Raw genomic sequence first — 27,992 nt, forward strand, 5'->3', positions numbered from 1 at the left:
CATTTTTGCATTCATGCATATGCATCCATGGTTACCAATACTCTTACACTCTCCCTCTCCATCAGATCATACAAGACGATTCCTCGACACCAATATCTGACAAGACAACAGACAAAGAATCATGGGGAATTACAGACAAGATCGAGCTATTATCAAACAAACCCATGGGGCACCTTCCACCAAAGGAGCCTAAAGACTTTGTGTTTGTCAGAGAACATTTCATTTGCGTCAGAATAAGGTCAAGCTTGCCATTGTATAGATTCCTTCAGTATTTTCAATTGTATTACTTTTGTTGTTATCAAGTACTTCTCATTGTAAGAAACTCATTCTGTTTGAATAAATAAAAATAATGTAATATACATGTTTTTCTCAAATCATTTCATCTTTGTCATTATGTTCATTGATAATTCACTCATTTGTCTTAAGCAACTAAAAAAGGAGAATGATGAAAAATCAAAAACCCATGAACTACTAACTGTATGCTTTTGGAACAAAGATCCTGCTGACGATGTACAGGCATTGTTTCAATTCCTAAACACCGGAGTTATAAGGGAGTGAAACCTTCGTAAACCCCTTTGAGCCTAAGGAGTAGTAGTTTCTTTTCAAAAAAAAAAACAATGAAACCCTTCATCTTAACCAGGGGCAGGGTAGTCTTCAGTTAGTGCGACCGAGTGCTCAACTTTCAGGTATTCCATCAGAGGATCAATCATATCTCAGATCTCACAACAAAAAGAGGAAGAGCACAATCCACAATGAATGTCTCTCATCCACTAAGAAGAAGGCAGTCACAACCTTTTCGTCAAGTCAATCAACAAAGTCATACAACTTGTTCCCGAACGAAAAAAAAAAGAGAGAATGAAAAGAAAGTTATGAATCATGATAAAAAAAAAAGAAACAATAGCCCGCTAAGTCAAAAGAAAAAAAGAAAAAAGCTTTGAAGCAATTGACTTAGGCAAAAATTAGGGCATATCCCGCTGGACAACAAAAACCAAAATCAAAAGAAACCTTCTGTCCAGGCAAAAGTTAGGGAAAGCAAAAGAAAAGAACAAGAACAAAAATCCTCCAAGGGACAAGTTGTTATAATCATCAACGAAAGCACCAAAGGGTGACTGCCACCTCCATCAAAACCATAAAGGATCCTCATCCATCACAATCCTCCCTGAAAGGCGAATACTCGTGTCGAACTAGCTGAACATAGGACTGGAGGACATCACGAAGAAGGGGTGGGTTAAGTAGAACTTGAGCCTTTATCCTTTGTTTCTTAAACCGTGAACCCGGCCACGCTACAACCCTCAAAAGTCCTAATTGAAGCAGGGTTCGTTCTGAAAGCATACAAACTATGAAATCATGTCAAAACTGACTCCTAATGTTGCTTGTCATTTGCGTTAGTATCAGTACAACATTTTGACAAATAAAACTTTTCTTTTGAGATTAACATGTGCATTGCATTCTCATTATCTTTTTCAAAACAGAATTGTCTCTAATCTAGAAGTAAGTACTTGATGCCAAGGAAAGTTCAACATTGAAATTCCATCGAGTAATCTTACAAAGGCAAAGGTTGGTCATCCACAAAGCAAATACCTAAAGCATCCATCTGGTGGAATAGTTCATTTCAATCTGGGGCATTCATCCCATGATCAACACTGGGGCAGACCATTGCCAATCTCCATGATTCAAGCACATCAGAATTCCATCTCAAGAGATTCTAAAGGCTGGGGCAAGCTAGCAACAATTCATCTCTTCATCTTCAATCAAGTGTCAGATATCGAGATAGGTGTCGAGGAATCAAGCCAAACACCTCACCAACTCTATCCTTCAAGCAACAACCTTTCTACAAGGGCATTCTCCATCCACTCCTTATATCTTGGAAGCAATCATTCTATTCATCATCATACATGCATCATGCATATCATTGCATTTTCATTATCATTTCTCCCGCATGATCCAATCATCAACAAATCAGGGGCATCCACCCCACCTTGATTTTCAAACAAAGTTTCTGAACTCCACCTAATCTATTCCACAAAGCTAAAACCCTGATTAATCAGTGCACTACATTTAGAATTCATTGCATTGCATCTCCAGAAGTGCATAAAACAAATCAAACATTGCATATGAAGCATAAGCCAAGAAGTTACTCATCATATGAGGTCCCTACAAAGTATTCAAGTTGATATTCCACTAGATCACTCAGAGTTACCATTGTGGTGTCATCTCCCAAAGTCAATCACGTTCATCTTTCTTCAACCCAGAGTTGATGTTTTTTTGTGTTCAACCCAGAGTTGATTGTCCTTTCGTCTTTTAACCCCGAGTTAATTATATTTTCCCACTCAACCCAGAGTTGACGGTCATCCTTATTCAATCCAGAATTGACTTCTCCCTTTCCCACTCAACCCAGAGTTGACGATTATCATTTGTCTTTTCCCACTCAACCCAGAGTTGACGGTTATCTTCTTTCGTTCCCATTCAACCCAGAGTTGACGGTTATCTTTTGTCTTTTCCCACTCAACCCAGAGTTGACGGTTTTCTTTTCTCTTTTCCCACTCAACCCAGAGTTGACGGTTATTCCTTGTTGATTTCTTCTTTCCCACTCAACCCAGAGTTGACGGTTATCTTTTGTCTTTTCCCACTCAACCCAGAGTTGACGGTTATCTTTTATTCAACCCAGAGTTGATCCCTATCTTTCTTTCCCACTCAACCCAGACTTGACGGTTATCTTTTATTTTCCCCCACTCAACCCAGGGTTGACGGTTGTCTTTTCTCCTTTCCCACTCAACCCAGAGTTGACGACTATTTCCTTTTGACTTCCCCTTATTCCTCAACCCAGAGTTGACCCACTTTGCCATCTCGACCTAGAGCCGATGTTTATTTCATGTTAACCTCGAGTTAATATGCTTCAACTCAGAGTTGATATCATTTTCACCCCGGTGGATTCCATTTTTTTCAGGCAAATTTTCAGGTTCACTTGGTATTTAATCTTCTTCTACCTTGAATGCTCGAAAGGCTAGCGCCAATCTCTCCTTCAGGTTTAAGATGATTAAATAGGGGCAGCTGTTGCACCCAAAAATTTGCCCATCTACTTTTATTTCTAACTGACTTAGGTTTTCACATTCATACGCATACATTCATTAGGTCATGCAACATATCATGCATTCATCCAACAATAAAACCTGGCATTGGATCATTGGTCATGGAAATTAGGGTTCCTATCCCCTATGATTAAGTTTAACAAGTTGTTTCAAATAGGAGTCAAGAATTAGGGTTTATTGCCCTATGATTGAATCCATCAAGGTTTTTCAATTGAGATCAACTGGATTGGGATTGATTCCCCTATTCATGTAGTAATCAAGAGGATCTTTTTTTGGAGCTCAGACATAATTATTGATTGTATTGTTTGAAGTGAAAGTTATGGCACACTGCTTGGTGATTTCATTTGAACAAAAGAGAACGAGTAATCTTAGATCACATCTAAAAAAAAAAAAGGTATTGATGCGTCGTTAACTTTTGGATAAAGGTTAAGTGTTGACTATAAACAGTTTCAAGACATTTGGTTTCCACCTTATGCTATGGTGCTCATTCAAGTTGGCAAAGGAGATTTGAATTTCAAAATGTTACTAGTTGGAGGGAAAAGAGGTAATCCAATGTTTATTTGAAAATGTGAAGGAGACAATACTTACATACACCACATTCATTTCCGATCCAATTCAATGCAACAACAAAAAAAAAAAACAACAATCAATCTTATTACAAATACATCCATCACATAGATAAGCTATACAAAGTTTGTTTTAAATCTATCCTAAACTCAATCCTCGTTTCCAATGTTGGCTTTCCATGACAAGTTGTATCAAGCTGATTTGCTTGCCCCAAGCTTTGTTTCTCTTATACATCCGCCTGCCATCATGTTCAATTGGATGAAACTTTCACCTGTGCCAAAACCTACTGCCTGCATCTTTAATATCCCAAATATCACCCAACAATATTCCAGCCCTGCATTTGCAAACCACAAAAAAAAAAATCAATATCAAGCATAAATTCTACACTTATCAAACGGAAGCCCAATGACACATGCCAAGACTTAGGCTGCAAAATCCTGCAGATAAAAGAAAAGAACAGCAGTAACTAACAGTTACTTTCCTAACCATTTCTAACCGAATCCGTAACAAACTCCCAAACCAGTTAACAAACTCTAACAACCTATAACAGCTTCATAACTGCCATCTAACAGAAACACTAACAGAATAACAGAATTCAGAACCAGTTCACAACCAATCTTATAACAGAGTGTAACTGAAAAATCAGGGGAATCACCTCTATATATCATCAGCATCTCCACCATTTTCAGGGTCCTCTCTTCACTTCATCACCATTTTTTATCAGATTCAATCTTCACCACTTCTTTTCAATTTCCATCGATTCACAATCTTCATCTTCTTCCATCATTCTTCAATCCCCATTCACAATCTTCATGGAAAAATTCAGAAAGTTAACATATCAAGCGCAAGAAATCAAAAGAGAACCGAGGTTCGAAAAGGAAATTGAGGGAAGAAAATTACATAGCAAGTTCAGAACAAATCAGCAAGAAAAAGAAAACAGACCCACACACCATTTCATAACTAACTGTAACCAACTCACCTAACAGCCACAAACAGAATCCATACACACATAACCAATTCCTAACAGAGTTTCAACCAAATCATAACAGAAAAACAGAATGAACTAACCTCTATATAACCTTCAGTTTCCACAATTCTTCAACCTCTTCCATTTTTCATCATTTACCAACTCTTCATACAATCTTCTTCATTTCATTCATCACAATCATCATCTCTGAACCTTCTTCACGATTCACCTCCATCACTCTCTTCACTTCCCTTCATCTCTCTATTCATTCTCCATCTTCAACTCATCCATCATCACCCTCACTTCAGAGACCAGAACCTTTCATTCTTCACCACTCTTCTTCACTCTTCAATCCCCCATTCCCTCTGATTCAATTCACCAGAAAATTATTATGGCAGCATAACAGAAAAGAGAAAAAAAGATTCAGAACCTGAAACTCACCTCCAACCGTGTAACAAACATCACCATTCCTCATTCTTCAACCATTCTCCTTCAATTCAATCTTCAACCACCAATTCACCACCTACGTGTAATCTTCAACCTGCAGAAAAACAAGAAAAGAGAAAACCAATTATAACAAATAACTTCACCATATCTCCAATTGCATTCATCCATTCGCTGTTCTCCTTCAAGAAACCGGCAAATCACATTGTTTTCCATCATCATCATCGCCTCAGCGACAATCTCTCATCTTCAATCTTCGGTAAACTTCACCTCTTCCCTACATGAATCATCATCTCTAAATCATCTTCGCATACAACTCGACACCATTTCTCCTTCACTCCACCGATTCAACAATCCTCAACTCCTTCATCCATCAATCTTTCGCTCGGTTTTCACAACACCTAATCGCAACTCAAATTCTACAAAACAAGCCTTCGTCACTTCCGCAATCTCGCGACAATCGGAAAATGGATATCGAATAGAAAAGAAAGGGAGAGGAGAGTGTGAACGGAGAAGATGAGCCCTCCACCGTCGTGATGTCGCCGTCGATTCGTAAGAGACCCCGGCGCCGTCGCACACAGTTGAGAGAAGAAGAAGCTGAATCGACACACCGAGGTAACCCTAGAATCCCCTTTTGATTTATTCTTCTTTTGTTTTATTTTTTAAATTTTGTTTTATTTCTGAATCAAAAACTATAAGAAATTGGATGTAAAAATGGATCAAAAAACAATACTCTTCTGGGCCTTCACTAAACTGCTATTCGTACACCCCCTAGGCCCATCCTATCACCATTTTTTTGGCTGTATAAAAAAATCTGTAACAAAAATCTCCCTTAGGCTATTGGTTGGGCCTGCGCCCAGAGCTGCTATTCACCATCACTATTTTCAATTTTCACCCCCTGTTCACATTAATATTTTTAGGTTCTATTAGCTTTTTTTGCCATTTCTTTTAGATAATAAAAGTGCTTATTTTTAGACTTTAATACAATTTTAGACATAAAAAATGTACATAAAAAATATTAGTTTTAGGCTATTTGTTTTAGTCTTTTATTTGATTTGTAATTCAATTTCCTTCATGAAAATCAATATAAAAAATAATAGTATTTTACTTCATTTTGTACTATATTTTGGCTTGTTACTTCATGCTTGTGTGTAATGTTGTACCATATCTTTGCTTATAATTGTGACTTTATTTTCCATGTTTCTTTAATTCCTAACTTTAGGTAGAAACCATGACAACATTAGGACTTAGAAGTTCCCTTCATAACATTAAGCTAGTTATTCATTTTAGGCTAGTTTTCTTCTTCTTTTTCTTTTCAACTTTAAAACATTTAATAAAGGAAGATGCGAATCACATTAAGAAAGTGATAGAGAAATGAGTGGGATTCATTCCCTAATCTGTTTCTCAATCACTTAGTGGCATAGAAATGAGTGGGATTCATTCCCTAATCTGTTTCTCGGTCACTACATAATGGGAGAGAAATGAGTGGGATTCATTCCCTAATCTGTTTCTCGAACATTAATTAATGGGATAGAAATGAGTGGGATTCATTCCCTAATCTGTTTCTCGAACATTACATAATGGGATAGAAGTGAGTGGGATTCATTCCCTAATCTGCTTCTCAATCATTATACATTTTTATGCGATTCGAATCGCAAAGTAAATTCCCTTAAAAAATACCCAACCAAAAACATCTAAAACACTTAATAAAGGCTCAGACCTAAACAAAGTAATGAAGTGGTGCGAAACCTTGTATTGGGTTTTGTTCATCATGAAGTTACATAAAAAACACAAACCAATCTTCTCTCTTCTCTCTCTTGCCTCCGAGGCATTCTTTCTCTTGCCTTCAGGGCATTCTTTCTCCTAATCGGACATGTTATTTCCGCTCCATTCCCAGCTTAAGACTCCAGAGGTCGAGCAGCGGAGTGTGAATGTAACTGTTCAACTAAAAAACACAAAAACAAACAAAAACTAAAGAGCCGAACTACGGCGCTCTGATTCCTGAAAAGGATACGTAGGCATTGGGTCGCGGGGCCTAAGCGAGCACAACTATTTATAAACCTTATTTTCCCCGTGTTTCTTTTCTTTCATTTGCATGCATTCCCTTAGTAATTAAGCTTTAGATTTATACACCCTTAGAATAGAACAAACATAAGTGGATCCTGTGGAGTACCACAGACGTGAGGGGTGCTAATACCTTCCCCTTGCGTAACCGACTCCCGTACCCTATCTCTGGTCGAAAGACCTCGTTCTTATTCTTTTCCAGGTTTTCTGATATTCCTTTCCCTCTTTGGGATAAATATATTGGTGGCGACTCTGTTCATCATTTCGCGAGCGTGCGACAATGTACATCGTCAGCAAAGTTTTATTTGAAAGCATACATTTCAACAACCTAGGTATTTCGTTGTCATCATCCTCCCTCCAATCTTTGCATAAAACACAAGTTTGATAGAATTTTTTTTTTTTTGTAAAAGAAGCATAAACATAGACATAGTAGATGAAAATGAATTCAAACATACGATGCTCATTTCATTAAAACTAACATTCAAGAATAAACAAAGTTTAAAAGCAAACAATACAACTGAGGAAATGCAAACAGTAAGGAAACATGGCCTAGTGACTAATCAATGACGAGGATGAGTTGTCCTGCCTTGATACATTGGCTTTAGGGAGATAATTGTCTCTGACCCGTTTTCAGCCATTCTGATTCGGCAAAGGATTAGTGACAACATTGGGACCAACATTCTTAAAAGATAGCATCTTTGATCTAACCAACTCTTGAACTCTGGCCTTCAAAGGGAAACATCTTTCTAAATCATGGCCCGCTGCCCCTTGATGGAAAGGACAATGAAGATCAGACCTAAAACCATCTGGAAGAGGATTCCGAGGAGGAGGCATAGATCTTGTTGTGATCAACCCTTTATGAACCAATGCAGGATACAATTCAGCATAAGTCATAGGGATGGGATCAAAGTCAACCCTATTACGAATCTGATTTTGGTTAGCAACCTTAGGTCGAGGAGCTTGAACTCGCACAGGAGCAACAACAGCCACATAAGGTTGATCACCATTATGAGGTCTATGACGAGATCTTCTGTCTTCCGACACAATATTCGTCTCATTTTTCTTCTGGAAGTTTCCATAAGGCTTCCTCGCCCCACTAGAGGATTCAACAACATGAGTAACTTTCCCATTCTTGATTCCTTGTTCAAGTCTCTGACCAATGGTTACTAAGTCTGTGAAGTTGGAAGATACACTACCGATCATCTTCTCCCAGAAGAAAGGTGAGAGAGTATCCATAAACATGCCTGTTAGTTCCTTTTCAACTAAAGGTGGCTCTACTTGAGAAGCAAGCTCTCTCCAGCGTTGAGCGTATTCCTTGAAAGACTCTTTCTCTTTCTGGGACATGCTTTGTAGTTGTCGGCGATCAGGTGCCATGTCCAAATTATACTTATATTGCTTAATGAAAGCATCAGTTAGGTCTTGGAAACATTGAATACGACTCCTCTCGAGTCCCATATACCATTTTAGCGAAACTCCGCTCAAACTATCTTGAAAACAATGGATGAGCAGTTTGTCATTTTGAGTATAAGCAGCCATTTTGCGATAGTACATGATCAAATGACTTTTTGGACAGGTGTTTCCTTTGTATTTCTCAAATTCAGGTGTCTTGAATTTTGCAGGCATGACGACATCAGAAACCAAACACATATTCTTAGCAGCAACCCCAAAGTAATTATTGCCTTCCATGGCTCTCAATCGCTTTTCCAAAGTCTGATATTGTTCTTTGACATCTTCAATATCTCCAGCATCCCCTTGGCTTCCATTCTGGGAATTGGCAGCTTGGTATTCAAATAAAGGATTCTCATAAGCATGTTGAGCAACAGTATGCACAATGGGCTGAGATTCAGTCATGATAGGAGCACGAATAACTGGGTTTGAAGTTTGACCCATCACAGGTCGTGATGATTGACCAATACCAGGAGTCTTCTCATAGGGAGGAGTAAAATCAGGTGGCAAACCAAACTCAGGCCATGTAGAAGGTGGTTGTTGAGTGGGTTGAGGGTCAACATCAGCACTTGGGACTTCAACAATGACAGTCTTCTGAGGCGGTTCCCCTCTAGCGATCAAAACTTGCAGCATTTCAGTGAGCTTAGTCATACTTGACTTCAAATCCTCTATTTCCATTCTGACCTCTACGTTATGTTGCTCTTGATACTCCATTCCTAATCTGACGTTGGCTCTAGTTCCGTACTTGTGTGAAGGAATCAGCTTGACGGTAGACACACAATTCTGAGGATGGAGACAGACAAGGATAAGTTTCTTGGGTAACCTGGATGTATGTATGCAAATGATGCAATTGTTGTTTATATTATTTGAGTTTCAAAGAACTTAAGATATTAATTTGCAAACATTCAAGCATTGGATTAAAGCATTGATCAAGTTATCATCAAAATCAATCATCCATTTTGGTGGATTAGAGTTTTCACCCCATCAACACCCAAGATCCATTGAGTTTGATGAAACTTACGATGTTTACAAAAAAAGACCTCTGAGTTCATTGGAAATCAAAGGAAAAGATTTTTATGAATGTATGAATGCATGAATGCCACATATACAGAAATTGTAACACAAACATGGTGCACATAAGGTAAGTTCCAAAGTTCAACGTCACGAGCATGAGGTCAAAGAACCAAATAAGGGATAGTACTAGGGTTAATCACCTGCACAACATGTTCTACTGACACGTCAGAGTCTACATTTTCCTTTCAGATATTACCGGCTTGCACAACTGAACTTGTGAGCTAGCAATATTCTCAAGAAAAACTCGTCTGAGTGTGGCTCTCCGCATGACAACTAATCCAAGTCTTTACCTGAATAGTTTCTGCGCCACAACCTAATAAGGCCAGGATGGGTTAATGGGTTCTACGGCCAACTCAGCTTCTACAGTTCAATGAAAGCAACAATGTCTTCGCAACTGAACTTGCTAAACATATACTACCAACAAGGAACCTCCACTGAGCGGAAGGATTCTCATGACGGCTTGTTAAGGACTGAACTCCTTGTATGCCATACATGACTATACCCTCCACCTAATTCTTATGTGTACTTAATCTGGGTTAGGATTTGTCCATAATGTATCTCAAGTGACGGAACCACACATATATCCAGAATAGCAAAAAATAAAAAAATAAACAAGTATGAGCAAATTTTAAAGTGATCTAAAACTCTAAGGTAACCCCTCTTTTTAAAAAGATTTTTTTAACTCCCCAGCAGAGTCGCCAGTTCTGTAAACTCGGTTTTTTGAGGCGAACTGACTCGTTGCTCTTTTTTGTCTTTGATATTTTTTTTATTTTTGCAAGAGTCGCCACCGACTTTTATTTTGTCCAATATTTAGGAAAGGCATAAAAGAACAGAAAAAAGACCTTTTGACAGATTTTGGGTTCGGGGGGTTGGTTATACAAAGGGAAGGTTTTAAACACCCTTTGTATCCATGGTTATCCATGGGCTCTTAATTGCTTAGCTCACTTTTTTAAATGCTTTGTTGATTTGAAAATAGAAGAAGTGAAGATGGACAATATGTCACATAGGTCTCTGAAGAGTTTCACCGGGAATAATGCCCTTCAAATACCAGATGAAAGTTTTGAAAATAGATGAGAAGTTTCGAAAATACGTTGTTTGAAAATGAAAGTGTTTGAGCAAGCAATTAGGAGTTATCTACTCTCAATTTATAAGACCTTTCCTATGCATTTAATACTTTTCTTAAATGATGGTATGATAAAAAAAAGTAATAAGAGGGAAAACCATAGAGGTGCAAGTGTGCAAAGTGCTTTTTTTTTAAGTTTTATCTTGATTATTAATGTTTTAACTCAAAGGTAAAAATATGGTCCAAGTGGACAAAAGGAAGATGACGGAAACATAAACAATGCGTCCAAATGGACAAAGAAAAAATAGCGGAAGCATAAATAATATGTCCAAATGGACAAAGAGAAAATAGCGGAAACATAAATAATATGTCCAAATGAACAAAGAAAAATAGCGGAAACATAAATATTATGTCCAAATGGACAAAGAAAAAAATAGCGAAAACATAAATAATATGTCCAAATGGACAAAGAAAAAATAGCGGAAACATAAATAATATGTCCAAATGGACAAAGAAAAAATAGCGGAAATATAAATAATATGTCCAAATGGACAAAGAAAAATAGCAGAAATATAAATAATATGTCCAAATGGACAAAGAAAAAATAGCAGAAATATAAATAATATGTCCAAATGGACAAAGAAAAAATAGCAGAAATATAAATAATATGTCCAAATGGACAAAGAAAAAATAGCAGAAATATAAATAATATGTCCAAATGGACAAAGAAAAAATAACAGAAGCATAAATAATATGTCCAAATGGACAAAGAAAAAATAATAAACATAAATAATATTTCCAAATGGACAAAGAGAAAATGACATAAACATAAATATGATGAATGATAAAATAAAGTATAAAGCAAGAAATATAAAGAACAATATAATAAAATGCGGAATTTAAAGTTAATTGTTAGTATGTTAGCACACGAATCATTTTGAAGCTAGTCAAGTATATCCACGGTGTTAGTGGAGATCGATGGTGAGTGAATGATGATCTCGGATTTAAAGTTAATGAAAATTTATCAGAAGCTTGATAGAATCATAGCGACTACACAATAAATTTCCAAAAGTCTTAAATCAACTGCATACAATCTCTGCCATATTTGATCTTTTATTCCAATTCGGACAAAGAAAAAGATAAGAAATAATATCAAATAATATACAAAAATAAATATAAAACAAATTAAACTTAATTCATTCTTTTTGTGATTTTTTTGGAATGGATTTTAAGTTAATTAACAAGCTAATTAAACAAATAATTATACAAATAATTAAACTTAACAAGAAAAATATTATTTTATATGTCAAAAATTAAATTATAAAAAATATAAACCTAAATCTAAAAGGAAAATATTTTTGGAGTTTTTTTGATTGGTTGAAAATAATTAAAAAAGGCAATATTTACATAATTACTAATTAATTAAGCAAAATAAATTAATTATGAAAAGAAATAAAATATTTTTATGTTAAAAATTAAATAAACATTTTATCAACTTAAAACTAAAATTAAAACATTTTTTTGAGAAATTGAAAATATACATAAATATGGAGTTTTTAATTCATGAACTCCTAACACTACTACATATTAAAAATTACATTGTACTTACTCTATGATGTCCCAAGAGTGGAATAGAGTGATTGAAATTGATTGAAAGTGGCTATTTGAATGAGCCTTGATTTTTACAAGTTTCTTGAAACTTTTAAAAAAAATATAAACTTAAACTATGACTTTGTGGTGATTGTTGTTGTTCTTTGTGTTCCTCCTTTTTTTTCCTCTTCTTGAATGAAGAAAATGAAGCTCTATTTATAGGCAAAGTGATATAAAGCCTTGCAAGTGGAAATTGTCATGATTGATTTTGTGGAAAAAGAATGGAATATTCTTTTATGCTAGGTTAAAAAACTTAACCATAGTTTAATCACTCAAGTATTATTCTCTTCAATCTTGCAATAATATCTTTAAGCATCTTGAATTGGTCTTGATTGGCAACCATAAGCATCTTTGATAATATCTTTGAATTATCTCACTTTAATTAAACTTTAAATGAATAAAATTTAATTAAAATGAAATAAAAATGTCATGAATCATGGATATGTTGTGAATATCTTTAAACATATGAGAATCAAGATTGAATCACAAAAGAATTGGCCTTTTTGAAAAAAAATCAAATTTTGGTCATTACTTGTTTCATGCATTTTTCCAAAAAAGGTCAACTTCATCAAGGCATATCTCCCTCAATTTTGATCCTATGAAAGTGTTATTTTACTTTTTGGAAAGCCCAAGATGTCCTCTACAAGCCACTTTGGAAGCGTTTTTGCATTTGGAGAAGTTATTTTGATGATATGGGCTTTGACAAAAAACTGCTTTTTGTTGACTTTGAAAATGACGTGTAATGTTTTGGCTTATATCTCTTAGGCGGAAGCATTTCTTGACCTTGGTCCCAATATCAAAGTTGTAGAAAATTGAATTTCCTTGAGTATGAGCTTTGGTTGGAATTTTTATGATAAATTATGAGAGAGTTATGGTCGGTCAAAGTTCAGTTGACTTTTAGGTAAAAAACTCTAATTTTGCAATTTTGAGTTTTGTCGATTTCTGAACTTTTCTTGATGAATTATGATCAACCATTGATCACATGATGAATCTTTTGACAAAATATGGATGTTGACAAAAAATTGCATTTTTGACTGTCTGTTGACTTTTTGGTCAAACTGGTCGTCTGTTGACTGTTTGAGCTGTTGACTGTGCGTCCGAGCGAATCGAAGTTTGAAAATTTGTCTGGTGGTACTTTGAGACATATGGAGATCCATGAAATCCATTTGAGGTCTCAAAAACTCGTTCTCCTGAAAGAAAAAAAAACAAAAACCCTAGTTAGGGACTGTTTGTGTAGGAGGCAGTTAGGTGTACCTGATTTTTGTGCAGTGTTGAGTCTCTGTTGATCACGTGATTATCAGAAGACTTCTAGAACAAAAATCTTGGAAATTTGAAGTGCGAAAGATTGATTTGACTGATGGTACAAACACGGAGAATTGCGCTGATAGCGGGTTTGACTGGTAACTGGCTGTCCGGGTATTAACGTAACAGTTAAAGTGAAAACTTAACAGTTAAAGTTAATTTTTCTTTTTGTTTTTGTTGTGTTAATGGTGAAAAATTTATTTACCTGAGCTGTTAGAAAAACACAAACATAATAAATAAATAAAATATACTGTATGCGAACGAAATTACCGATAATAACCTTGAAAAAATATTTAATGCACAGAAAAATAAATATTTAACACACATAATATTATCTTGATAATTAAACTACCGTACGACAGATAGTACAACATTTAATACTAACAGTACAAATATTACATAATATAATGAACAGTACGACAAATAAAATAAACGGTACACTATTTGAAAGCGAAAGATACAACAAACTTTAAAAATGACGATTAAAAACCCATGCTATAAATAACAACATATAGATGAACGGGAGTGTAAGCAACCCAGGTCCACATTTTTCAGAACTATGCAGACAGAAAAATGACATGATCACCACCAAAACAGTGATGACCATAAGAAAAAACGTATCCATCCACTTTGCCATTTTTGCCGGGGAAGAAGAGAAAATAATTATGAGATAGAAGTTTGAGAAATTTGGGAGATGAGTGAAATTTGATGTGAGAATTTATGGAAAAAATGAGGAGTATTTATAGAGTAAAAAGAGAGAGATAGAGACGTTGGGAATGGAGTGGTACCGTTTGAATAGTAGTAGGATTTGAAAAAAAGTATGGTAGGTTTTGAAAAGAAAAGGGGTATAGAATAAAGCTAGGATTTGATTTGAAAGAAAGAGATTTGAAAAGAAAGGAAGATATTTGAAAAGAAAGAAAGAGATTTTGAAAAAAATAATATAGTATAAAAATAAAAATTAGTGGGAAATAAAACCAATAATAATTTAATTGTTACCAGTATAATCTGAAACCCGGACATCGCGCCTGCAAATTTTAATTCTGTACCAACTGCGTCAGCATTATTTATCTGAAAATAAATCTGAAATAAACAGTGTATGAAGTGATAAACAGTATTTGGCGTTTATGTAAGAATAAATTTAACAGCGAACCAAAATACTGTATAAAAAATTCTAAAAATTGGGTATTCATAAAATCAGGATATTTATGAAATAAAAATCCAAGATTGTATAAAACTCCAAATTTTTAGACAGAAGTCTGTTGACTTCTCTTTTTAAAAAAAAAAACGCAGGCAAATTTTGGGGTATAACAATAATGATCATAACACTTAGAAAATGATGGGATCTCAGAGGTCAAAAATTGGGGTGCAACACTGTGCAAGATTATGTTTATCATAATTATCAGATCAAACAAACACTACAAGATGTGCGTTGAAGATTATATGCGAAGTTACCATGTGTTACACAAGTCGCAAACATTTTAGAGAAGCAAGTATGCTTCTGCATCTGGTAACAATCGGAAAGATCTTAGTAAATTTGATATTGTTGTTGCAATGATCCTATGGATTCTCTTCTGAGAAGTGATTCAGTTTTGGAAGCCAGTGGAGATTCTGTACGAGTGATCTTCTGAAGAACCAAGTGCCAAAGATGCTGAAGAATGAAGATTCTGAAGACCGAAGATTCTGAAGATTGAAGATTCTGAAGACCGAAGATTCTGAAGACTAAAGACTCTGAAGACTCAAGATTCTGAAGATTGAAGTTCTAAAGATTTGGCTCCTGAAGACAAAGAAATTCCTAAGACCAAGTGTTGAAGACTCTGAAGACACAGCTCTAAAGATTCTGAAGATTTGAAGTTCTGAAGAATGCATTCTCAAGATAAAGGCTGCAGTTTCGAAGACAAGGTTCCGAAATGGACAAATTCTGAAGAATGGAGACCTGATCAGAAGATGGCGTCACTCCTCTACTCGCGCTTCAAATAAAATACCATCAGAAGCCTCTGAAGTAGAGAAGACAAATGTTACCATTAGCAATGATGAAGTACAAAGTACATAAACGCTTTATCCCACTATCTCTCCTTCAGCATGCTTTATGGAAAAAGGACAGACGTGGCTGTACTTCTCAATATCATTGTGTAATGACTCTTTATTTGAAATGTTGTTGGTGCTGGTGGTAGTGCTGCCATCACTGGAACACAGCCAAACCGTCAACCCATAACAACAACAAGAATAACTGCCTCTCTACGGCATTTGCATCATGTTGTTTGTTACAAAGTGATCTTTGAAGAAAAGAGAACATGGGCTGTTGTCCAATATGTTCTCAGAATATCCAAGAAGAAGATGTTCTTCCTTCTGATGTTCATCAAGTTCAATCAAGCTATCAGAAGCTTATAAATAAGAAGAAGACGTTAGAAGTTCAAGAGCTTTAGGCTGTTGTTTGTAAGAAGTTACTTGAAGAGCAGAAGACCGCACATCAAGCTACAATACAATGAAATATTTTTAGTGTGTATTAGGATCTTCTGATGTACTTAATTGAGCTTACACTTGCTCGTGAAGAAGCAATTAATTGTAAACAAACACTACTTCAAATTGTTGTTTGATTATGCCTTGAGAGACCGTGTGAAGGTCAGAAGCTCGAGAAGACAGTGACTGCGTTCATTGTGGGAATTCCTCTTGGAATACCGAGTGAAGGTCAGAAGTCTAAAGGGGTCAATGAACGTTATATTTGCTAACTCAGATCACTGAACATTTCATTGTTGGTTAGTCACAGGAGTTGCCTGTGCAGGTGTTAGTCACAGAGGTTATCTGTGCAGGTTGTTAGTCACAAGAGTTGCCTGTGCAGGTTGTTAGTCACAAGGTTGTCTATGCAAACGTTAGTTACCGGCTGCTGGCCCGTGCGATTGTAATCATTTTTTTATAGTGGATTAAGACCTTGTTTAAGGCAAAATCACCTCGGAAGGGTGGATTGGATTAACTTGGGAGTTTCTCAAGTGAACCAGGATATATCGTGTGTTCTTTACTCTTTTGCTTTATTGTTCTAGCTTCCACATTGTTGATAAAAAGCGTCAATTAACATTAAGATGTTAAGAAGCGAGAAATTATCAAAGAGTGAAAACCTTATTTAAACCCCCCTTTCTAGTTTTTTTTTTCACCTTCACCTCAGGCTTCCTAAAAGCATAATACAAGACATAGTTACCTGTAGCCAACACCTCTGAGAATTAAATTCTTAGAACACCCAATCACAATCATTCAAGTGTTCACTCAATCCCTGTATTGAGTCATTTCCCTTCAGAGAAAGAGATATGGAAAGTCTCAACTCTCAATATCCCAGTCATCTCCAGTGGAGTCAGCCTCAATCTCAGGCTTTGTACGAGACAAAAATAGAGTCATTCATAGTCTCAAAAATCCAAAAGTTCACCCTTTCAGAACTTTTTCCTTAGTGAGTCACCCTCAATCTTGGGCTTTGTATAAGACAAATAATTCAAACTCAGTAGAGTGTTTCCTCTCAGAGTCAGCTTCAGTCTTGGGCTTTATACAAGAAAGAAAATAACTCATTTCCAAAGTTGTGTCCCAGTTGTGTCAGCTTCAATCTTGGGCTTCATACAAGACATAAATAAATCAACACTCAGAAACTTCAAGCCCCTCTGAAACAACCTCAATTTCGGGCTTAGTACAAAACACATAAAAATCTTCCATTCAAATAATCCTCAATGGAGACATCTCCAACAGAGTCAGTATCAAATCCCTTTATAGCCTCAATCTTGGGCCTCGTACAAGACACTCAAAATTCAAATATTCTCTCCAGAGGTGAGACATTATTCATCTCTAGGGAAGAGACATTTCTTCTATTACACCACATTTTAAAATACAAACATTATCAAAACATTTTCCCATTTAGCTGATGTAAGAGGCACGCTCTGTTGATTTCAATCCAGCCCGATGTCCTTCCCTAATGGTTGAAAAACCGTTATTTCATTTAAGAGATTGTAACTGGCGTACTTGCGATCATTCAAGCAAGGTCCCTCTCTTATTATGAAATTAACCCTTTTCCGTTACTTTCAAAAATGTTTATGGTGGAACACTTAAGATATCTCTCCGTTAAGATGACGACTTGTCGCTTTCTCTAAATCAGAGGTCAACCTTTAGCTTCAATCTTGGGCTTTAAACAAGACACAAAATTTAATCCGTTTTCCTATTAGTTCCCCGAACTACAAAAGCTCTAACTTCCAATAGGGATATGTAGGCATGAGATTCACCAGGAATTTTTGCGAGCAAACAAAAAAAAACCAAAAACAGTCAGTTTCCCTGTCTTTTCATCAATTCACTCTCTCTCTCCTATCACAAAGGAGAAACTTTCCCAATAAACACTAAGCATAAACCAACCCCGGATAAAAATACAAAAGGGCTCTCATAGAGTACTACGGATACTTAGGGTACTAATACCTTCCCTCTGTATAACCGACCTTCCGATCCTTCGAATCTCTCCTAGGTGCTCCCCACACCTAACCAACTTAGGGTTTATTAAGATCTTTTTCCCTATCCTCCCTGTAGGATAGATTAAAAGTTTGTGTTAAGCGTTCTTTTATCAAAACAAAGAGAAACCCCCCAGGAACCACTGACCACTCCTTCTTTTTGGAAGGGTGTCGTTTCCACGCGCGACAGTTACAACTCTCCCCAACTTAAAATATTTTCGTCTTTAAAAATTAACTTAAACAAACAACTTAGGATACGATTCCCTCATATGAATTTCTAGTTTCAAAGTCACATTCCCACTTGTCGGTCCTCCCCAAGCTACTCTCCCTAAGGTAATCTCTTTACCACGAAGCTCCTTCAACTCCCGATTCTCTATCCTCATAGGTAATGTCTCCACAATCATGTTATCCCTCACTTGCACATCATCTAATTGGACCACACGAGAAGGATCCACAATGTACCTCCTCAACTGAGACACATGGAACATGTCATGGAGATTAAAAAGCGACGGTGGAAAAGCAATCTAATAAGCCACATCACCTACTCTCTTTAAAATTTTATAAGGACCAATAAAATATGGCTTCAACTTACGCGACTTCAACGCTCGACCAACACCCATTACCGAAGTAACTCTAAGAAACACATGATCTCCCAACTCAAACTTAAGTGTTTTCCTCCTCTTATCATGATAACTCTTCTGACGACTCTGAGAAGCCTTCATCTTCTCCTAAATCATCTTAATCTTATATGTTGTCTGTTGAACTATATCAGGTCCAACCACAACACTTTCTCCTTACTCGTACCAACACAGAGGCGTTCGACACCTTCTACCATACAAAGCCTCAAAGGGTGCCACTCTAATACTCGAATGGAAATTGTTGTTATAAGTAAACTCAATCAAAGGCATGTAACTATCCTAAACACCTCCTTGAATCGTCCTCTCAGTCTGACCATTTGTTTGCGGATGATAAGCCGAACTCAAATGCAACTTAGTACCCAAAGCACTTTGCAAACCTTCCCAAAATCTCAAAGTAAACCTCATATCTCTATCAAACACAATGCTAGACGGAATACCGTGCAAATTGACAATCCTCTCAATGTCAGATTTGTAAGCTTCTGCATCGGATAATACATCCTCATCGGAATAAAGTGAGCATATTTCGTCAATTTATCCACAATAACCCAAATAGCATCACAGTTACTCGATGTCCTAGGTAAACCAGACACAAAATCCATAGAAATGCCATCCCATTTTCATTCAGGAATAGATAATGGTTGCATCAAACCAGATAGTTTCTGATGTTCAATCTTCAACTTCTGACAGATCAAACACGAATACACAGATTCCACAATCTCCTTCTTCATACCTTTGCAACCAAAAAAATTTCCTCAAATCTTGATACATCTTAGCAGCTCTAGGATGAATACTCAATCCACTACGATGTCCTTCCTCAAGAATCATCTTCTTCAAATCTAACATATCCCGAACACAAACTCTATCAAGAAATCTCATGATACCATTCTCATCAATTCGAAAATCACCACCTCGACCTTGATTAATCAATGTAAATCGATCAACCAAACTCAAATCAGATTTCTAACCTTCTCGAATCTTATCAAGAATGCCACTAGTAAGCTTCAAAATACCAAGCTTAACTCCAGAAGAAATCTCTTCACAAACAAAACTCATATCTCTATATTGCTCAAGCAACTCCAACTCTCGCACCATCAACATTGACATACGCAAAGACTTCCTACTTAATGCATCAGCCACAACATTCGTTTTACCCAAATGGTAATTAAATCCAATCATAATCCTTCAAGAATTCCAACCATCTTCTCTGCCCCATATTCAACTCTTTCTTATCAAACAGATACCTCAAACTTTTATGATCAGTCAGCACATCAAATCTCGACCCAAACAAATAATGCCTCCAATGTTTCAACACAAACACAACAACAACCAACTCTAAGTCATGCATCGTATAATTCCTCTCATGCACTTTAAGTTGCCTTGAAGCATAAGCTACCACTTGTCGATTCTGCATCTACACACCTCCCAAACTCATCAATGAAGCATCACAATACACAATAAACGGCTCTGCTGGATCTGGAAAAATCAAAATAGGAACGATCTTTAACCTTCTCTTAAGCTCTTGTAAACCAGGTTCAAATTGTGAAGTCCAAATAAAAGCTTGACCCTTCCTAGTCAACTGTGTCAACGGTAAAGATCACTTAGAAAATTCTAATGAGCTTTCGACAATAACCTGCTAAACCATGAAAAACTTCTAATCTCAAAAACAGATCTCAGAGCTTCCCATTAATTAACACAACAACAAACTTGTTCAAATACTGATGAAAAATCATATTCGTGTATTCCATAAATACACTAGGAGCATTGGTCACACTGAAAGACGTCACAGAATATTCATAGTGACCATACCTCGTTCTAAAATTAGTCTTCTGAATATCTTTAGCGTTCACATGAATCTGATGATACCCAGACCTCAAATTTATCTTATTGAACACATACGCACCAACCAACTGATCCATCAAATCATCAATCCTTGGAAATGGATACTTGTTCTTGATAGTCACCTTGTTCAGTTGTATATAATCCACACAAAGTCTCATAGAACCGTCTTTCTTCTTAACCAACAAAACCACCGCACCCCATGGTGACACACTCGGACGAATAAACCTTTTCTCAAGCAAATCTTCAAGTCGACTCTTCAACTCTTTCAACTCAGATTCTGACATTCGATATGGAGCCATCAATACCGGGCTCGGTCCCGGAACTAAGTCGATCGTAAACTCCACCTCATATTCTGACGATAAATTACTTACATCTTTAGGAAATACCTTCGGAAAATCACAACGATTGGTAAATCACCAATTGCTCTCTTATCACTGATATCCAAAGTTTCTAACAACATAAACAACACAACACCATCTTGCACAGACTCATCCACTTGCTTAGCAGACATGAACAAATCGCTCTCAACACCATCTTCATCAAAGATAATTGTCTTATTAAAATAATTGATATAAACATGATTGTATTCCAACCAGTTCATCCCAAGAATAACATTAATTTGATCTAACGGAAGACACGCTAAATCAATCTCAAAGACTCTACCAAAAATACTCAACGGACAATTCAAACAAACATATGAAATAGTCACTGAACCCATCGCAGGAGTATCAATAATCATACTTCCACGCATATCAGATAAAACAAGATTCAATCTCAAAGCACATTCCAAAGAAATGAAAGAATGTGTTGTGCCAGTATCAATGATATCAATCAAAGGTGTACCATTAATAAAGCACTTACCTCGGATTAGCCTGTCCTCAGCAGTAGTCTTGGAACCAGATAGAGTAAACACTTTCCCTTTCGCTTGTTCCTTCTTCGGCTTGTCAAACTTGGTGCTAATGTGCCCTTGCTCACCACAATTGTAATAAGTCACGTTCTAACCTCCTCTACACTCATTAGCCTTATGATCTGGCTTGCTACACTTGAAACATTTCATCTCAGCACATGTGCACTCAAAAGCACGATGACCTCCAACACCACACCTGTAGCACCTAATCAAAGTAAGAGCTCCTCCCCCACTTGACTTCCTGCCATAACCAGATTTTTGTTTCCCTTTATCAGCATAAGACTTTCCTCTGAATTGGCCTTACCCTTTCTTATCATTGCCAGACTTGTACTGAGCAGTACTTTCCCTATAATCCTCATCATAGATCCTACTTTTGTTAACCAACTCAGCAAAACGCGAATCTGTTGACAACCAATAGCCTTTTTAATCTCAGGTCTCAAACCATTCACAAACTTGAGACACTTAGACCTCTCAGCATTATCAGTGTTGTAATGAGGATAATACTTAATCAACTCCTGAAATCTTGCAGCATACTCTGCCACAGTTCCATTACCCTGCTTCAGCTCAAGAAACTCAACCTCTTTCTTCCCACGCACATCTTCTAGAAAATAGTTCTCCATAAATGCATCTCGAAAAAGAGCCCAAGTAACCTCAATTCCTTCTTCATCAAACCTCTGAACAATGTTACCGCACCAATCCTCAACTTCCTTCTCAAGCATATGAGTATCAAACTGCACCTTCTTCACATCCGTACAATTCATAACTCAAAAGATCTTTTCAATCGCCTTCAGCCATGCTTGTGCCTTATTAGGTTAATGCTTTCCCTCAAAGATAAATGGGTTTTTCCTCTGGAAATTCCCTTTAGCATGAAACTCATCCTCATCTCTATTACCAGCATTATCATTCAGAGCCTGCCCAATAGCACTAGCCAACATCGTCAATTCCTCAGCAATAGCATTATCATTCCTTCATGTAACCATCATATTAACAACCAACAAGCCACATGTCAGACAAATAGTACCGATTATGTCACAAACACAAATTGAATACAAAAGGAAAATAAACATGTTAATAACCTTGGCCAACTAGCCGACCATGCTCTGATACCAATAATGTAACACCCTCTAAACCCTACGACAATTATATTGCATAATCAGAGTAAATTAGCATGCATATCAAAAGAGGGCATCACATGTATTGAAAAATAACAATAAAATAAAACACAAATGCACCTGGTTATATTCATAACACACATTTCAATTCATGTTCCATATGCACATCACAGCGAAATAATTTAAACATTTCAAAACGATACCAATCATATAGTCTCATAATATCAAGTTATGTATAAAAGCATAGGCACCAAATGCCAATATCACATAATCTCAAATACACCAAAATATAAAGAGATTATATCAAACATCTCTAAAATCAACATGAATCAAATGCTCCCCAGTGTTACATAACCAAAGCATGACTCACTACCTAGAAATGCAATAAACAAAGGAATAGCTCCATGAATAAATCCTTGCAAGCGAGCACCTTTACTCTTCGGTACCGGAGTGGTGTCGTACAAAACATCATTTCATCAGAAGGGTGAGAATTCATATCATTATAGAAATATATAATAGTAAGCAATGCATAACAACATACATCCATAGAATTCATCACACTTCATATATTCAAGTATTCAACACTTTTTCACATGATTTACATGTTTACATATACAGCATAGCTCAACAATTTAAGATACCAAAGTAATCAAATCACACTTATCACCAAAGTGTCATTCACACAAATATCACATAAGCACACCAAAACACATTTCACATCAACACATGTGACTCCAATGTGACTCAATGCAATATGCATGTGGTACCAATTGTTATCCTAAGCAGTGTCACTGCGCCCATACTTTAGACAGACAACCATCAAATAATATTGTCCTCTAAGCTTCAAACCAATCCTCTAGGTTTGGGACAAGTCACTAGTTTCAACTAAACTAACGAACATCGCCTCTTTCCCACTGAATGAATGCATGTGCAAATATCAACAATTATATAAAATTAAGACCATCTCCAAATCTTAATTATACAAGTATATATCACATCATTCGTCACATATGAATCACCTCACATTTGCACAATCATACACATATAATGTTATCAATCACACATGAAACACATCCATAGCATTCACCAATCCAACATAACACAATTAACATGTAGCAAACAAAGCTCAACAATGTTAATCCCAACTAATCGGAATTCATAACATACATATCCAAAAAATTCAAGTGTTATGTTTTCACAAAAAATTGCCTCAAAAGCCATCCAAATATTTTTGAGAAAATTCCAGAAAATTCACCATAATTCATGAAAAATCAATAACATACATGATCTAGTTCAGTTTATAAAAATATAAATTTGGCTTAAATCGACTTTTGGTCTCTATAAGTTAGCGAATTTTTGATTTTTGTCCTTGTAAGTTTTATTTTGGTTTGAGTCCATATATTTCACTTTCGCATTCGTTTTAGTCCATAAAATCAAAATCCGCGGAAAAATTTGTAGGAACCTGCAGATTTTCCAGCGAATTTTGGCTTTAGGGACTAAACCTCAAGCAAAAAGTAAGATATAGGGACTCAAACCAAAAAAATAAACTTACAAGGACGAAAATAAAAAACTCGCTAACTTACAGGGACCAAAAGTGCATTTAAGCCTATAAATTTTGTATTGTAAGATGCGCTAAGCGCCCCTGATCGTGCTAAGCCTGCTCACGGAAGACCAGAAAAATTCTATTTATGACAGATTCTATTTCATGCGATTTTTCACTCCAAAAATCATCCAAACAGCCAAAGTTCATGAAATAGAAGCATAATAACATGTACTCAACATATTGCATCAATTACAAACATCAAAACATGATCAAATCATCAATTTCATGGATTCTCAACAAAACCTAACATGTCAAAACCTAGAAATTGTAAATTCCCAAAACCTACACAAGTTACTACCCATTGTATACAATATACGACCCATAATCATATAAAAACTCACCCTTAGCTTAGATAAAATATTCTCTTAGGGTTTCTCTTCTCTTCTCTTCCCCTTTCCTCTTCTTTCTCCTATTTTCTTCACTTCTCTCTCTAACTTTATATTTCTTTGTTTTAGTTAAACCTGACTACATAATTTTCTCACTAATGGGCTTGTTAACCCACACCCCGCCTTTTCTCTTCCTAACACACTATTAGGCTCAATTTATCATTTAATCATTTCACACCTAATAACCCAACATATATATATATATATATATATATATATATATATATATATATATATATATATATATATATATATATATATATATATATATATATATATATATATATATATATATATCACATATATTCATAAAACACATAATTAAATAATTACTATATCACATAATAATTAATAAAAATAAATATTTAATAAAATAACTATTAAATAAAAATCGGGTGTTACAATATCCCCATGAACAACATCCAATAGTTGTCAAATGAGATGCACCAAAACAAAAGATTACGACAGCATATTCAAAATTGCAAGTACGACTTAGTTTTGCTGAAAGAAAAAATTGAGAATAATATGAAGGAAAATACACAAAATTTAACTCAAATTGAATCATTGTTCATTTTTAAACTTAGTACGCAATCAAAAGAAATTGTTGCGTACCATCGTGAGATTGGGTTTTGGAGATGGGTGTTCTTTGGTTCGATGCCTTCAATATAGTTGCACTATAAATTTTGGAGAGATAAGAGATGTGAAAACTATTTAGGTCGATGTTAAAAAAAACTTTTTTTAAAATTTACATCTTCTTTGAATATAACGGGCGTAATTTATATTTGATGATAAATAATCTTTAAATCTTACACCCAATTTTTAAGAACACGTGGTTTACCATTACAAGCTAAAACTTAAAGTGAAATTTTATTTACAAGCTACCTCCATATTTGTACTTTACACCCGTTTTAAAAAAAAAGTTGTAAATCAAATTCTATAATTATTTTTGCACTAGTGTTTACAAATAAAAAAACTAAAAATTAATAAAATATTAATAAACACAATAACCAGATATTCATTGCCTTTATTATTACCAGATAAAAGGGTTCTTTTAATTGCTTCATCAATCTCTTCATATCAATAGACCCACTCTTTGTTTGATATCCGTATACATCTTTTAACACCTATGTGATTCTTATTTGAGTAAATCATAATGAATAGATTTAAGAAGTTGCAACTATTTTTCAATTTTTTATATAGATTTTAGATACTCGCATTTTATATAGTCTAATATATTTAGATGAGATAAAAAAAAAAATAAGAAACTTGTAATGCATGATATATATGTGTTCAAGGTTAGTTGTTGTGCAAATATGTGGCGGAATAGCAACTTGGTATTATTGTGCTATTTATAGATCATATTAAATTGTGCTATTTATAGATCATATTAAATAGCACAACATAAATCTTATTGAAATGCACAAAATTGCAGAAAATTTTATTTTAGTGCATACAATCTTAATTATAATGAAAGTTCCAATATGAGTGATGTTATTTATTATAGGCTTTGGTGGGGTAAGGATTATCGCTATTTCCTTAAAGAAATTGAGAAATTGAGAACTCATTACTATAGTTTTATGTGTATAAAGTCAAATAAATATTAATTATATGTCACAGGGTTAATGAACTTTTTCGTCCCTTTAAATATTTCAAATTTTATTTGTAGTCCTTCCAAAATTTTCCTTCAAGAAATCGTCCCTTCAAAAATTTTCTTTCGAATTATTGGTCCCTAACATCAAATTTCGTAGCTAATTGGTGACTAAATTCATAGCTATTCTCTAGCAAATTTGACGTTAGGGACCAATTGTTTAGACGGAAAATTTTGAAGGGACGATTTCTTAAAGAAAAATTTTGGAGAGACTAAAAACGAAATCTGCAATATTTAGAGGACCAAAAAATTCATTAACCCTATGTCACATGTCCTAGACATACTTGTTTTTTACACACAACTATAATAATGAAGATACTGGAGGGACAAAAAAACGGAGAGAATATTAACTCGCATTGGTGGTAATATACACTGCATTACTTTGGAATATGTGCTACTTTTTGCATCTTACTAAAATATGTATTTTAAATAGCGACAATTATATAATCCTTAAAAAAAAGCTCTATTTCTTATAAAAAGGTTAATATTTTTGGCAGGTTAGAGTTTGAATTAGAGGTATTCCTAGTCATTTAGCATTTATATTTATTAAGATATATTTCTTTATCTTCTGACATGTCTAAGGTTCACATATGAGTCAATTATAATAAATTGGATTTGAGAAGTGACTATAGTTTTCAATTTTCTCATAGAGAATTTGAATTCTCACATATTCATAGAGCCTAATATGTTTAAATGCGATCAAAAAGATAAAAAAAATTTATAATAAGTGAGATATGTGCTCAAAGCTAATGTGAAGTCTAAACATGCGGTGGAATAGCAGTTTAACATCATTATTCTATATATAAAGTATTTTAAAGAGAACAAAATATTATTAAGTTGTAAAAAATTGCAAAAAAAAAAAAATTAATCTTATTGAATTGTCTAAAATTGGTCAAAATTGTAAAATTGTATTGAGTTGCACAAAATTGCACAAAAATTTATTGAATTATACAAAATCATTAAAAAAAATTATTGAATTGCATAAAATTTTAAAGTTAATAATTAGAATTCTATTATGCGTGATGGTATTTATTGTCGATGTTGGTATTGTTTTACTATAAAATATAGGGATGTAAGTGGATCGGAAAAAAACAAAGTAAACCAACAATTCAAATTAAAACAAATCGAAAAAACCAATTGTTTTTTTGTTCGGTTTCAAAACAGAACCAAACCAATGAAAATTGATGTAGTTTGGTTCAATTCTCGATTTTAGATTCTAGAAACAGCCAAACTGATGAACCGAACCAATGGCTATAACTACACTGTAAATCTTTTACTCTACACATCATTAAGCTCAACATTTGTATCAATTTAACCATTCTCCACCTTTGTTTACGTTACTTTCTTTTCAGCAAAGCACACTTCTAAAACCAAACTCCAAAACATAGAAAATATAAATGATAAGTCACAAAAACTTACTTAAGGTGATAGGTGTGGGTTCTCTCACTTATAAAGTGTTCATTCTTCCCTTTTCTAACCAATGTGGTGAAGGATAGAAAAACACTTAGAAAGGGGGGTTTGAATAAGTGTGACTTTAAAAACTTGTAAGATAAAAACAATGAACACAATTATTTTATCCTGGTTCGTTGTTAACGAAACTACTCCAGTCCACCCCTTTAGAGTGAACTGAGGATTTAATCCACTAATCCAGCTGATTACAATGGTTATCCACTTAGAAAACTTCTAAGTCTTCTAGAGTATACAGATCACAACTTGATCACTCTAGG

The 27,992-nt window shown here is 35.1% G+C and overlaps 1 protein-coding gene across 1 annotated transcript; it reads right to left on the reverse strand.

Moving 5' to 3' along the window:
• Nucleotides 1-20,976: 20,976 nt before the first annotated feature.
• Nucleotides 20,977-22,277, reverse strand: LOC131640961 (uncharacterized). The gene is made up of 4 exons (XM_058911311.1): nt 21,959-22,277; nt 21,821-21,917; nt 21,660-21,757; nt 20,977-21,575 (listed from the first exon to the last, which is right to left on the reverse strand). Exons 1-4 carry the CDS (start codon nt 22,275-22,277, stop codon nt 20,977-20,979), a joined length of 1,113 nt encoding a protein of 370 aa, XP_058767294.1.
• Nucleotides 22,278-27,992: the final 5,715 nt, after the last annotated feature.

Source organism: Vicia villosa, unplaced genomic scaffold (assembly GCF_029867415.1).
Source record: "Vicia villosa cultivar HV-30 ecotype Madison, WI unplaced genomic scaffold, Vvil1.0 ctg.003425F_1_1, whole genome shotgun sequence".
In the NCBI taxonomy this organism is placed as follows: Eukaryota; Viridiplantae; Streptophyta; class Magnoliopsida; order Fabales; family Fabaceae; genus Vicia; species Vicia villosa.